Raw genomic sequence first — 15,626 nt, 5'->3', positions numbered from 1 at the left:
CGAGCCGAGCCGAGCCGAGCCGAGAACCAAGCCGAGCCGAGCCGAGCCGAGCCGAGCCGAGCCGAACCGGGCCGAGCCACCTAAGCCTTCCTTCCTCCATTTCGGTTCACGGTGAGTCTTCGGTAAGGATTGTTTCCGATGAATTCCCTAATGTTGCTACATCCGATTAGAGTTTGAACATTGGAATAAGTTGTGGCCCTACTTTTCTCCCTTGAAGGTAGTACAGGGTTGACGTTTGAGTTCTCGGGTCTAGCAGTAGGTCTGGTTGGAGATAGTTTCCTTTCCTTGGGTAAGTCAACGGATGTCGCTTCCGACCTTTTTTAAACGACTTCTACTAAAGTCATCAACTAAAACTTTCGTGTTTCGTTAGGTGGATCTGTCGAGCGTGGATTTCGATCGAGGGGCATAACCGAGTATCAGGTAAGGGTTTTCTTACTACTGGACCCCGAATCCAGACTGAAAACGTAGTAATCCACAGGGGATTACACGTTAGTGACTGTACTGAATAACTGTATGCGTGTTGACTGTTAAGTACTGTTATTATATTTGTCTGATGTAAATATACTGTGACTGCGAGTTGTGGATTGAGGTTTTATGTTGATGGACCTTGAAGTTACGGTTCAGTATGTAGTGAAACACTGGTCTGGATGTGGTTCATGGAATTTGGACGGGGATGGACAGTGAGTCCGATTTTGTTTGGTTAGTCGATTGGACCTAGGGTTTTCCCTATTGGTGTGCGAATCGGTAATGCATATAGCAACTGAGGGCGTAGATGTTTAAGCCTATACTATCTGACTGACAAAGCCTATGGCGGGACTGTGATATGAATGCCGTTGGGATGTGACTGATGTAGACAGTTTAGTTTGGACTGAGGGGTAACGGTTAGCTTCATCTATGGGGTAGTGTGCCTTACAGATATGTGCGTCCTTCGGGAGCACTAGACTGATATGTGCGTCCTTCGGGAGCACCAGACTGATATGTGCATCCTTCGGGAGCACTAGACTGATATGTGCATCCTTCGGGAGCACTAGACTGATATGTGCATCCTTCGGAAGCACTAGACTGATATGTGCATCCTTCGGGAGCACTAGACTGTTATGTAGGGTACCCCCGAATAGGAAGTTAACTGTTGTCCCCTACGGGCCCAGTAGTGGGTCCCTTACTGGGTATGTTTATACTTACCCTTTCTCTTCTTTAACTTTTCAGGTAGGGGTACAGCGAGGGGCAGACCGACGAGAGGCAGGAAGGATGCGTGAAGGCCATATGGACGCGTCTGGTTTTCTTATCGCTTCCGATATGTATTTTGTCACAATATTTTGACTTGTGATTTTGAACTGGTGACTTGGTATTTTATTTTGTGACTTTTTGACTATTTAAAATAGGGCCCGAAACTGTCTTTTGTAAGATTTTTAATGTTTTAATGAATCGTAACTGGTCCGTTTTAAATTTTATGTTGAATGGTCGAGTTTTGGTGTTTGGTAGTGACCTCAGCTTAGTCCGGAAAGTTGGGTCGTTACAATCAATTTGTATATAAAACCAAAAATTAAATAATTATTTAATAAAATGAAATAGAACAGTCATAAAAAAGAGATGAATATTATTAATTAAGTAGTTACTTAATTATTTTATTTAATAATTAAATAAATATAATATAATTAAAATAGTAATATAATTAATTATAAAATCTTATATTAAGTAGGTTTATATAGTTAAGATAACATGAAACATCACTTAAATGTATTAGTTAAAAATTTATTAAGTAAAAATAATATATTTATATTCAATAGTTAATTATAATCGACATTAATAATTAAGTTTTAATTTATTAATTAATCAACGACTTCGTCATTTATTTTCCAAGGATAAAAATCCCACAAGTTTGGAGGGCATTAGAAAACCAATGTTAGGTGCGATTGAATGTTTCCTAAATAATAATATCCCAGGTTTTATAATTTGAAAGTTTGTAAAACAAATAAAGATAATAAATGTCAATCTAAACTTTTATGACAATTTCTGTGAAACAAATCGGGTAGAAAGGTTTGCTTCCAATCTTCTCTTTTTCGATCGTGCTTCTACTCATTGTATTTATTAACAGACATCACTAGCTATAACAAAAAAAATGTATTTTTTTTATAAAACAAAACAATATGATAGTATAGAACACCCACATTAAAGATTTGAGTCGAACAAATCTGAGTTGTCTCCTTAATACAAATTTACTCACTCTAGCATCTAAATTTCGAGAGAAATTACCGCCTAAGATAGAAAAGATCATCACCTTTCTTTTAGCAATAGCACCATGTTCAAAAGATCAACAAACGAAATTTTGCCAATGTACCGAACTTCAATAATTTTGAAAATGAAGAGAAATTCTTTTGGAGAAGACAAAAAGATTGTGAAAAAAAATGTTTTCATACTATTTTATATATTAGATACTGAAACTATATTTGACATTTAAATTAATAATAAAGTGTTTAACTAATTTATTAAATTTATGTTAAATATTCAATAAAATCTCAAATTAATTTAAAAAAAAAAAGAGTGTAAAAATATTTATTTTAAAAAAAAAAAAAATCACGTGATAAGGTGTTTGTTGAACAATTGATGGGGTTAAGTTGATTTGGCAAAGGAAAAAAATGGAAACTGTTACAAACATTATCATTTGTGATCCTGATGGAAACTAAATAATAATAACAATAAAACTAAAAAATGGACGTAAACTTCCAATCTGTCGGACTCCTGGGAAAGTCGACACGTCGTCAATTGGTTGTATAGCATCATGCTTCCACATGACTAATGTCATAATGGGCCCAGGCTCAAAAGTTTGTGATCCATAACCTCAATTCTATTGGCCCACCATTTAACTACATACTTGTTGACCTATTAATAATATTTATTCTCACTTTCCCCTTTCATTCTTATCAAACCGAAAAAGCCAAATTTACAAACAAACAAAATATAATTATGCAAATTTAAAATTAAAAAAAAAAAAAAAAAAAAAAAAAAAAAAAAAAACTGAAAAGATATGTCTGCCAATGTCTGCAAGCCTCTTTTGGCAATGTCTTCTTTAAGGAAGATGACGTCATCCAACTTTGTTTGAATGGCTGGGATTGATCTCACCATGCGACGGCTGTAGATTCTTTCGAATAGAATGCATCTAAGGACTTACTCTCGGCTTTCCTGCCATCAATTGCCCAAGCATCCTAGTCTCGTTGATTCTGCTGGTCGCGGTAAGAATTCCTGACCAGAAACAATCCTCGCTAACTGCGCTAACCTGCGGTTGGTCACGCTGCTTCAGTCACCTGTCATCTCCATCACCTCCCCTTCAATCGGAGATTACACAAATCGACAATTACATTTTCAGACTGGAAAAATAAAAAGAAAAATTTATTTATGTACTTTTTTTTTTACGATGATAGTAACATATTCTTTTATCCTGGTTGGGAATCCAAATAGGGATCGAAAATATCGAAATTGTAATAAGGATCATTTTCAAAATTGATATCATTGACAGATGAATCTGAGAGATTTGTGATATCTTCAGGGTCATTTTGTTTGTTGTCGTTGGAATTATTTTTGACGACTGTTTCCATGACTGCCTGGAGATCTACTTCAGACTTTGCTCCAGCAATTGAGGTCATGATTGAGTTCTTTGTGAGAAAAAACTAATCTTCTCGAGAGAGAGAAAGATGAGCATTGGTTTTAAACCATTTTGCTATTTGTTCTTCGTTCAAGTGGCAATAGTCATACTTATCCTAGCATTTGACATGCAAAATCTTTCCTAAGATTTTGAATTTAGCTCTGGATGAAAACTAATGGCTCCAACAAAAAATCCAGGGCACTTGAAAATAAAGAGAGAATCGATACATCGGCAAAAGTGCAGACGAATAAATGCTTGTTGAGAAGTGGTGGTAGGCTCTTTGGACCTCAATAGGGAAGATCTCAGGAGTTAGGCCAAAATAGCTCCACCATTTTATAAATCAATTTCGAAAATTAGTTTTGTAAGATTTCTTACAAAACGTAATAAACCAAGAATGGTTATGAGACTCATGCCAGAGTACTTTGTACCAAGCTTCCATGTAGTCTCAGTACGTGTACAATTGAGGATTAAACAATTTTGAAAATTTTTGGAGAACATACATCTCTTGAGGCCAGTGGGATAATTTTAGAACCCTAAAATTTTTTAGTTTGGAATAGATAATTTTCTGCAGATTATTTCGGTCCGGAATATGAGTGATTTCGACAGAGACAATGTCTACCAAAATGAACTCATAAAATTGTCTTGTTTTCTTGATGTCTTCCAAGAAAAAATTGAACCTATGGGGGTAAACTTGAGAACAAATTTCTAGGACAAAAGGTCCGTCAAATTCTGGTTTGATGACTACATCTTCCAGAGTCGTTTTTGTTTGATATTCTGTGACCAGTGGTCTTGGCATAAACACCGTAGGTTTAACCGTCTGAACATAGGATTGAGGCCTAGAGGCTGGCCTGTTTGATGTTGCGGCGCAACAAAGTTGTTGATGGATCTGGAGTAGATCCAATTGTTAGATTCCTTTGCAAGGAACCTTGCCGACGCCGGAATACTGTTTGAGAGCTTAGATCTATGGCGTAATTGTCTACACACATTAGGGTGAGTGCATATGCTTGAGATATAGGGTGCTTGCCCTTGGAAGAGCTTGCTTTAGAAGAGCTAGCTGGTTGAGGGTTAGTCGGATTGGGCTGATTGGGAGAAAGAGGAGGAAGTGGAGGCAGAGGCCTCCCCAGCGGCCGAGGACGACCGAAGTTCGAAATCATTTTTGAGGCACTTGAGGATTTCGAGAGCTTATGCTTTGAGATATGCTCCCTTGAAAGACAATCTGCAAGGCAGTTGTTAGTGCCTTTTATAGACTCAATTGTGAAATCAAAGCAAGATGATATTGCTTGCCACCTTGCAAATATTTGTTTTGAAACAAGATTTTTTACATCTTTTTCAAAAATAAATTTACTTGCTTTTGAATCAATTCTGACAAGAAAATCTTTGTTGATAAGATCTCTTTGGAATTTTTAAATGGAGAGTACTATTGCTAGGACTTCTTTTTTTTATGGTGGAATAGTTTTGTTGTGCACTATTCCAAACACCAGAATGAAAACAAACTAATGATTCTTTTCCGTTAATATCCTGTTTGAGAATTCCACCGTAACCTTTCTCAGATGCATCGATTTCGATGATCATTTTGGCTTTTTTCATCCACGATTTTGGGTTCTTTTTTAATCTGTCATAAAGTGGCAGATAGATTGTCCAGGGGTCTTTAATAAAATCTTCGATATAATTAACACATCCAAGAAATCTCTGCAGTTGGGTCTTATCTTAGGTTTCATCAGGAAACTTACCCACAAAGTCTAATGATTTTTGGATAGGTTTAATTATTCCTTGATCAATATCAAAACCAAGAAATCTTACCTTTGTTTGAAACAACTTAGCTTTTGGTAAATATACCACAAGGCCATTTGTTTTCATGATATTGATGAACATATTTAAATGTTTAAAATGCTGATCAATAGTTTCAGAAAAAATCATAACATCATCAATGTTAAACTATTTGTGAAGTCTTGATGCTTATTGAAAATGTCATTCATGATCTTTTGAAACTTCGAGGGAGCATTCTCAAGACCGAATAGCATAAAATTCCATTCATATTGACCGAAAGGAACATTGAAATCAGTTTTGTATCTATCTTTTGGGTTAATTTGAATTTGCCAAAATCTAGATTTCATATCAAATTTTGAGAAGATCTTTGCATTAGCGATACGCTTAAGCAAGTCTTGACGATTAGGTATTGAGTACCTAATCCATTTGAGCACTTTATTTAGTGGTTTGTAGTAAATAATCAGGTGAAGGACTCCTCGTTCTTTCTCTACATGATTGTTAACATAAAAGGTCGCACATGACCATAGGCTTTTTGATGGGCTTATTAAACCCTTCTTTTGGAGATCAGATAAATCCTTGAAGCAAGTATCAACTAGATCTTTGCTCATTTGAATGAGCCTAGCCTTTGTAGGAATTTTGGTTTCATCAAAATTATCTACGTAAGGAAGGTCCACTATATGCCTTTTTCTAGCCTAGAAGGCATTGGGTAGATTGGAACAAATCTCAGAATCGATCCTTTTCAGGATGGATTGGATTTTTATTTAGATCGAAGGTTTATTGATTTCTTCACTGATCTTACGTCCTTTTATATCATTGTGAAGAAATTCAATTTGCTTCTCTTTCTTTGAGATGAGATTAAGACTTTGCACAATCTCATTTTCGATTGAAGAAAGATACTTTTGAATAACTGGTTTACAAAATTCAAAGATAATCTCATTTCCAAATTTCAGAGTGGTTAAACCTTTATCAGAAACTATAAATGGATAAATTTGGGTAAGAAATGGAGTACCCAAAATTACTTCCTCAGTAAGGCCCTTAACGAGGAGAAATGAATTAATGAGGCACACTTCGTCTTTACAAACATGTACCTTAGATAGCTTATAATTGATGTTTAAATAATTATTACCAGCTCCTTTGAGACTTTCTTTGGTTATCTCAAAGTACTTGGATGGAATAATTCCTTCATGAATCATATTTTGATCAGCACATGAGTCAATTAGTATCGTTTCTTCAAACATATAATCTTTAATCTTTAATCTTTAATGTAACCTTAGTTAGCCATTTCTTATTAAAGATTTTACTGATAACGTTGATCTCATTACTTTGTGTTTCGACGTTCTCTTTTGAAATTATCTGTTTTTGAATTGCAACAACTGCATTTTCAACATAAGATATTTGTCGCCTGTTTTCGTTAATTTCCTTCTTTAGGACCTTGATTTCATGTTGGAGGACTGTGACTTTAACCGGTGCAGCATGTTCTTTTGACAACAGATTCATCACAGCCTGAAAGCTGAAATTCATCGAATCTTTGAACTTTTGATCGGGAGTCTCTAGGTGCTCTCGAAGTCTCAAAAGTATCTTTTTTCTAATTGCATTATCATGAACTTATTCGATAATGTCTAAGAGATCTTTCTATGTGCTTGTGAGAACATTAATGCAACCAGAACAAGGAATTGACGCTTCGTTGTCTGACTCATTTTCAGACAATGAAGATTCCTCCGAAGATTCTTCGAGGACGGCATTGGAAAGATCTTCTTCTTTCTCGAAGGAGAATTCCTCTCCTTCGAAAGATAATTCTTCAGCTTTGACAACCTTCAACAGAGATTGCTTTTAATTTTCATCAATCTCCATTAGGTTAATTTTTTTTTACAAAGGGGCATCGATTGGCATAATGACCCTTTTTCTTGCATTTGAAAGAAATGGCATTTTCTTTGAAAAAATTTCGCTTGTTCTTACTTTTGCCATGGTACCTCCTCTTACAGTTAAAGTACTCATGTGATTCACTCGTTTTACTCCTTCCGAAGACTTTCTTGGATCGAAACTTCTTCCTAGAAGGAGGAGTGTTGTCAATTCCATATTACTTGCAGAAAGATCCCAGTTCTCTCCGATAATCTGAGTCCTTTGCAATCTTATAGCGTGCTTCTGCTGTTGACAAATCTCCAAACACACCTTTTGAATAGTGAAATTGATATCTCCGTAAGAGATGCCTTCCCAATCTATATCCGTTCCTCCACTATCAGTCACCATTATGGAATAGAACCTTTCTCTAACATACTTAGGTAGTTCTTCTACATATTTATGCTTCCAGACTATATCTCTACATGTTGTAAGATTATAAAGACGTGACATAAAAGTGTCTTTACACCACTTGAAATCGCTCATTTTGGGGCATTTCTTTCCCAGAAGAGCCTTCATTGATTGATCACTGTATAGGATGGTTCTTCCTACAAAGTGTTTGATAGCCGCGTTTAAGAGGGTGTTTACTGAGTTGGCTGGATGGTAACAACGTCGCCACTAGGCCCTTGTTTTATTTTTTTCAGAACATCGTCCTTTATGGCTTCTCTATTTGCATCAATAAGATGATTGTGCCACCAACTTCTAAGGTTTTCTGTAAACCCTGTAGTTAAGGCGTCAACAACCTCTCTTTGACTCATTATTCTAAGATAGCTTGTTGCAGCAATAAACATTTCTTGAAAAATGATCATCATCTGTCCTTCAGAACATCCATCAATGTTCCAAGTTTCGATATTATTTCCATCAAATGATCGGAAATCTGGGTGTAAGTCATCCCATTCTAGATCTGGTGGTGATGGCCTTTTATAATGATTCTTCATATCAGTATTGTAAACTTTGATAGGAAGAATTTTGAAGAATCATAGTTGATTGTATTGAGGCTTCTCATGCCAAAATTACTAATTTCTTTTTTGCACGAGGTTCCTATATGCTTCTTAGAAATGGATGTTTCTGAAAGCTTCCTTGTCAGTTCCTCAAGAAGCTCATCAGTACTTGATTCCTTTAATTTTATATCTAAGGAATTTGGTTGCACTATTGGTCGGTTGGGGTCAACTCTAGGTCATCCTGACCGCTCTGGAGGAGAAAGTTTTTTCCTGTTTTTCTGGTTTCATTCCTTCAATAGATCCCGACAAAGTAGTTAAGACTTTATTGGAGTAATTGAGTTGTTGTTTAATGTTTTTTATTTCCTAACACCAACCGTTCGGTTTTCTCTTCATCGATAGTTTTATAAGATGAAGAGACAATTGCGGCACTTGGTATTTTCGAGTGAGGAAAGGAAGCTTCCTCTTCTAGAGGATATTCTAAGAGAATTTTCTTTCCAGTTGTAGGTCTCCAAGTGAGACGTTTGTTAATAACACGAACACTAGCTTCCTTAGCCTTTTGATTGACCTTAGCTATGAATTCGGCTTTTGATAGAAATTTTGGCTTGTTGTCTCAATCTTTCTTATTGATATATTGACCGACATATTAATCGTATAGAGCTTTTTCTTCGAGAGTTATTGTATTTATCTGGTTGTATATATTTCCAGATTTTCTCTTCATGTCAGTTTGAGTGGGCGACAAAGATCCCTTAGACTTCTCATACTAAACCTCTAGAATGGATTGTTCGAAATCCATTTACATCCTCATTGAATTAGACTTAGGAATTGATCTTTCCCTAGTGGTTGGTCGATACTCTGAAACACTAGACCGTCCACTATATATTTCTCTAATTGAGGGATGATGGAGTTCTTGAAATTGAACTTCAACATGCCCATCATCATATTTGGTTATTTGAGTCGTGCTGCTTTGCCTTGTTCTAGGGACATTTGCGTGCTCGATAGTCTAGACTGGATTGCGGGTTAGCTCGCTCCAGTCTAAGAGTTTGGAAACCATCATGGAAGATTGTTCTAGATTAACTTCCATTAGCATGGTGTAATTTTTTGGAGATACACCTAAAGCTTTGGGAGAAGCATTGGTATACATCATTTTGTAATATAGGACATACATGACTGAGAATGGATATGATTCGTTCTTCAAATGTAGCCTTTTTGCTCGAAATCTAGGCATAAAACATCGTAAATATTCTTATCTTGAAGTGCAACAGTAAATCCAGGCTTACAAGTGAAATAGACTGGATCGTTGTCGAGGTTTGATTGAACGATTCCTAATAAAGAATTAGAAAAGTTCAGATGTGTCTTTTGTCTCTTGGGGCAACATAGATTGGTACATCCAATCCTGTTCTAAAGAGCGGTTTTATGGCTACTTGGATGCATCCTATATGCAGATATCTATATATAATTATGTTTGCTACATAGTTTAATATTTTCATTTACAAGAAGACGGTATTCCGAAAAGTCTTGTCTTACCGGAATGTTGTCTTCTGAAATCCTTACTACAGCATCCTTTTCTCTGAAATTGAAGAAAGGATGAGCGTAGATCTCTTTGGGTTCAAGCCTTGGAATAGACCAATTTGAAGTCTATTCTCAATGCAAGACAATTGATTTTTTACCATACTATATTTGGATAGAGTTTCTTCTAAATTCTCGGAATTAAATCTAGAATTATTTGAGGAAGAAGAAGAAGAAGTTTCAATTACGGGTGGATTAAGAGATAATTTCTTTTTTAGTTTGGATAGCATAGGAAGAGAAGAAGAATCCAGGAATTCTAATAGTTTATTTTTAATATAATTCTAAAAATTCTTTGTCTAGGCTAATCCTTTTCTTCTATCATGGTTCAACATCATTTATATCAATCGATCTAATTTAAGAAATCATTATCAAAATTACTTCCTTAAATTTACGTTCATTTCATTCAAAATATGCAGGTTGACCAAACGACACTCGTATCCAAAAGAATGATATGAATATAAACATTAAGGAATCATAATGCAAACATTTCGAAAATCAGAGAGATAACCATAATGAAAAATTTTGATAAAGAGAAGATTAGGACTAGAGAAAGAACTAAAAGAATATTATTAGAAATTAACTATCGTCCTTCCCGGATTAAAAAGAAGAGTTTACTCAATAGAGAGAATTGAGAAATTATAGTGAATGCTCTGATACCATTAAGGGTTTAGGGACGTGCCCTTATATATATAAATGTATCTCTCACCGATATATCATTTATCCATACAGGTTATTACACGTATTGACAATAATTTACAAAAGTAGAAATGCAAAAGATTGGTCGACAAGACAGGACCTTTGTCTGACATCTTATCTTTCTTTTGAAAAAGTAAAAGATTACGATAAGATTTGGATGGACAGTAACCCACTTATCCTTATCTCCACAACCCTCTTTTAATTTGCGTACTAGGCCTATAAGCCCAATAAATTTAGCCTAAATTTTGTTCTCAGGCTGATTAGCCCATAAGTAACTCCGCCCTTAATTACACAAATACAGCCCATATTGTTTTTTTTTTCTTTTTTTATTATGTAAGAAATATTATTTTGATGTAACCACTAACAAAATGCACTAAAATTTTCTTCACCTTCAAGTCTGAGTCTCTCTACAAAACCTTTTTTGTCTTCATCTTTGATTTTTGAGTATTTATTAAAAACAAAAAAAAAGTTTCACACAACAATTTTAGAATTAGCAGAAGTAGATGTATTAAAAACATATGAGAGCTAGGAAAAACAATATTAGGGATTTGAATCCCATTGAGTGGGCGTGCCGGAGTGGTTATCGGGCATGACTAGAAATCATGTGAGCTTTGCTTGCACAGGTCTGAATCCTGTTGTTCACGTTTTTGTTTCTATTCCTTTAAAAATATTTATTATCACTTCATTCATTAAAAAAGATATAACAAAATTTGACTCGAGCATGGGCCTAAAAGAATAGGCCTAGGCCCGGCCCAAGGTCGAATGCCTTGATCGAACACACATCTTCCTTTCCAAAGTTTTTTTTGGTTTGTTATCTACTTTCTATCCAAGTTTCAACCAATCAAGCCAAAAATTGAAAATCAATCTTACATTTGGTAACCATTTGATTTTTTTTAATATTTAAAAATTAAGTTGATCAATCTTATTTATTTATTTATTTTCTTTAAAGTTTCTCATTTTTCTAATTTATTTTTCCCATATTTTAAAAAACAAGACAAAAAGAATACTTTTTTATTATCATTTTTTTTAATTTAGCTTAAGAATTCAACTCCTAAACTTCAAATATCAATAATTTTTTAATACAAAACCATTCTAAAGTGTAACATGAAAAAATAATTTATCATTCAAATAAACCAAAGTGCAATTACTAATAAACCATGTTTTATAAATAAAAACTCTCAAACATATTTAACACCATGCAATGGTTTGACTAGATGAGTAGCAAAGAGGTGTTGGGTTTGTTTAGTTTTAGCCTATGTGAGAGTTGGATAGGTTCTTTCCATTCATTGGTTGCTAAATGATTTTATATTATTATTATTATTCTTGATCCACTCATCCATTTAGGTTTTACAACATACAATATTTGAATTTTGTTTCAATTATTTGATACCTATGTTTCAAATTTATATTCTTGCACAAATTTATTTACTAATAATCACTTTTAATTTTGACATTAATGTCTATTAATCAATTTAAAATAATTTATTTATAAAGTAAAATTTTAAATATAAATACCATAGTGATGAAAATATAATAACCATAAATAATACAACTCAATTGATTAATTAACACTAACGTTAAAACTGAGATTATTTGGTGCAAAATTAAGACTAAAAATATGTATAGAACAATTTTTTCCTTTATTTTTTTAAAAAAGAAAACTTAAAACTCACTAATATTGTACAAAAATTATACTTATATTTTCTCGAAAGACTCAAAGATATATATTCTCATAAAAGGTAACCTTAATGGCATCTTAGTTTAAAAAGAAAAGAGAAAAAGGAGGAGGTAATGGTAACAAAAATTAACCAAAAAGAGTCAAAAAAAAAAAATGAAAACAGAAAAAGAGTATAGAAAAGAATATTAGGGATAAATAATGAATTATTATAGTCTTAGATTATTATAGTTTAATTAGAATATTTGTGTATTTAGATCAAGTTATAATAGTATGTATTTAGAATATAAATTAAGAAAATAGTAAATATTATAATAAAAAAATTTAAAAAAATGATGAATATTAGTATAGTCTAATATATAATATTTACAATATAAATATTTAAAAAACGAAAATAGTAGCAAATGGTAAATATACAGAAAATTGAAAATTTTATAATTATATTTATGATAATTAATGGAAGACTTTTAAATATTATTTATAATATAAATATGTTTAGTATAGTCTAACATTTTGAAAACTACTCCATTTTTTTTTTAGGAAAAGAACATGTGTTATCCATCAAACCCGATATGGTAAGGTGTTATTTAGACAAATTTCAAGACATAGACTAAGAGAGCAAAGGACTAAGAAATAAACAAACACCAAAATGCTACGATTGGCCACAATCCGACGGTTGAGATTTAAAATCGAAAGTCATGGATGAGCCACGTCATCTCAACGTCATGCTGACATACATACAACACAATTAATTAATTAATTAATTATGGTCCCAAAAAAAAACGGACTTTCTTTCTTTCTTCACTTCCCTCTTCCTCAAGCAATCTCTCTCTCTCAGTAGTCTTTTCCCTTTGACCTCTCCCAACTCCCACATTCAAATTTTTCAAATTTATTCCATTTAAAACCTCTCTCCCTATTCTTTTCTCTCTATAAATATCCCATTAAAATCACCCAAAAAAGAAAGAAAGAAAAAAAAAAGTTTAATTAATTGATGGCTCTACAGAGGAATAATTTAGGTTCAATAAAAGAGCCTCGTTCTGTAGTTAAGAAGTTTCTTGCTAGACCTCAACATGAAGGCCTTGGAGCTGTTGTTAGAAGAAGCATCGGCAGGTAATTTTTTTTCCATTTTAATGGATCTTTTTTTCTTTCTTTCTTTATTTTATTTTTATTTTTATCTTTCAGGTTTGAGCTTAAATACTTTGATCCATTCCTTGTTCTTGATGAGTTTTCTGGTAAACCCCCAGTTGTACAAATCTCTTTAAATTTTTGAATTAATTATTTAATGATGTGTTATGGAAATTAATCAGTTGAACTTTTGTTATTGTAGTGAGTGCACCTGGTGGGTTTCCTGATCATCCACATAGAGGATTTGAAACTGTCACTTACATGTTACAGGTTTCTTTTTTTTTTTCCTTTTACTCTTTATATAAATAATTTTCAAGCTCTTTATCAATTCACTTACATGTTAAAGGTCTATTTATTTATTAATGAATGAAGTTTTGTTTGTTGGAAATGATTAAAGGGAGCAATGATACATGAAGATTTTGAAGGGCATAAAGGAAGAATTGAAGGTGGTGACTTGCAATGGATGACTGCTGGCAAAGGCATTGTTCACTCTGAAATGCCTTCTTCCATTGGCACCCAACGTGGCTTACAACTTTGGATCAATCTTTCCTCCAAACACAAAATGTAAGTATGTCTGTGTATTTTTACAAAACTCAAATAAATAAAACTTGATTTTGTTTTATTTGCAGTTATCAATTTTCAAAAAAAATTATACATCAATTTACACTATTAAATTTTAGGGGTTTATCAATTTAAAAGTTCAATTTTGTTTGAAGTATATCAATTTAAGCTCTCCATATCTTGCATAAAACTTGTACTATCATACATACGATCAAACCTTTGACTTTTTCTAAATGAATCAATTTAGACTCTTAGACGAGTTTTCTTTTAAAAACTATATCTATGTATTTAAAGAGGAGATTAATACATGAATAATTTTGAAAGATAAATTAATTGGATTATATACGAAGATTTTGGGAGTTTAATTAACCCGAATAATTTCAAGTCTCACACAACATCAAACGAATGAAATTATTTTAGGATATAAATTGATATTTATCCTATTTTTTTCTTAAATAATATTGGAAAACAAAATTTAAATAACAGGATTGAACCGAGGTATCAAGAAATACACAACGAGAACATAGTGGAAGCTACAAGAGAAGGAGTAAAAGTGAGAGTGATAGCAGGCGAAGCCTTGGGAGCAAAATCCTCAATCGACACGAAAACTCCAACCATGTACTTGGACTTCACTCTTGCCCCAGGATCTCGCATCGAGCAGTCAATCCCAATGGGATGGAATGCGTTCGTGTACGTACTAGAAGGCGATGGCGGAGTATTCGGAAGCATGAAATCGATGCCGACGGTTACACCACATCACCTTCTTTTGTTAGGGAATGGGGATGGGTTAGAGGTGTGGAACAAGTCATCCTCCAAAACCCTAAGGTTCATATTGGTTGGAGGTCAGCCATTGAATGAGAGTGTTGTGCAGTTGGGGCCATTTGTGATGAACACTCAAGAAGAGATTGACCAAACCATTGAGGATTTTGAGAATTGTACAAATGGCTTTGAGAGGGCAAGGCATTGGAAGAGTTCACAACCTTAATTCATAATTACTTATTGGGAATTTTTAAAGTTTGTAAATTAGAATATGTGTCATTTAGAAATTCATATGAAATTATTAATTATTAATGTATTGTTAATTAATTACAATTTATTCAACATAAATAGCTTAAAGTCTCCTTGAATTTATACTTTGGTTTCTTCTCACATACTAGATTTTGTTCTTCCAATTTCTCAATTCATATATAAAAAGAGAGTTGAATTATATAATTAATGTTTTTCTCTAAGCATCACTATGGGGAACGTGTTTGATGTCATGAAATTTTTGTCTTCGTATTGACATTTTGATTGATACTTTTATTGAGTTTGTCGATACATATAAGTGGTGAATTGATATTTTTGTTATATTTTAGAAATTTTCATAAAACAAAAAAATAAACACGTTAACTAGTTTAAAATAGAAAATGTTTATTTACTAACTTAAAACATTTTTCACTTTTTTTTTTTTTGCATTTTTTCAAAAATATTATCGGTATTTTCATAAGTATTGGTATTTCTATTAACATCGACATTTTAAACTTAGGTCGAACACTCCGCTTTTTGAGTATTTTTAGATGACTAAAGAAATATTGATTTCAATCAAAAAAAGTTGAGGTTGAATCCTTTAAACTCTCGCTAGTGAATTAAACTATGCCCGTTTTTTAACATTATGCATATTAAAAATAGAATCCTAAAATAGTATCCAAATTAATTCATATAGGATAGTTCGTGTTTTAATTATTGGAGTTATTAATGTAAAGTGTGACACCCTTTCAAA

At 33.3% G+C, this 15,626-nt stretch overlaps 1 protein-coding gene across 2 annotated transcripts; it reads left to right on the top strand.

The window, feature by feature from the left end:
* The first annotated feature begins 13,025 nt into the window (after nt 1-13,025).
* Nucleotides 13,026-14,998, top strand: LOC103491059 (pirin-like protein At1g50590). 2 transcript variants are annotated; one of them, XM_008450867.3, is made up of 5 exons: nt 13,026-13,291; nt 13,364-13,413; nt 13,509-13,576; nt 13,704-13,870; nt 14,354-14,998. In XM_008450867.3, exons 1-5 carry the CDS (start codon nt 13,173-13,175, stop codon nt 14,850-14,852), a joined length of 903 nt encoding a protein of 300 aa, XP_008449089.1. In that variant the 5' UTR covers nt 13,026-13,172; the 3' UTR covers nt 14,853-14,998. The 2 variants fall into 2 exon arrangements, with proteins under 2 accessions (XP_008449089.1, XP_050942216.1); XM_051086259.1 differs by lacking the exon at nt 13,364-13,413 and having other exon boundaries at nt 13,134-13,291.
* Nucleotides 14,999-15,626: the final 628 nt, after the last annotated feature.

The sequence above is a fragment of the Cucumis melo genome, chromosome 6 (assembly GCF_025177605.1).
Source record: "Cucumis melo cultivar AY chromosome 6, USDA_Cmelo_AY_1.0, whole genome shotgun sequence".
NCBI lineage: Eukaryota > Viridiplantae > Streptophyta > Magnoliopsida > Cucurbitales > Cucurbitaceae > Cucumis > Cucumis melo.
The sequence above is the reverse complement of the archived record's forward strand: the minus strand, read 5'-3'. Positions and strand labels throughout refer to the sequence as shown.

Coding starts and splice junctions, on each gene's coding strand:
- LOC103491059 (XM_008450867.3), top strand. CDS start 13,173: ATGGCTCTACAGAGGAATAATTTAGGTTCAATAAAAGAGCCTCGTTCT. Junction 13,414..13,508: donor TGTTCTTGATGAGTTTTCTG/GTAAACCCCCAG, acceptor TTGTTATTGTAG/TGAGTGCACCTGGTGGGTTT. Junction 13,577..13,703: donor CTGTCACTTACATGTTACAG/GTTTCTTTTTTT, acceptor AAATGATTAAAG/GGAGCAATGATACATGAAGA.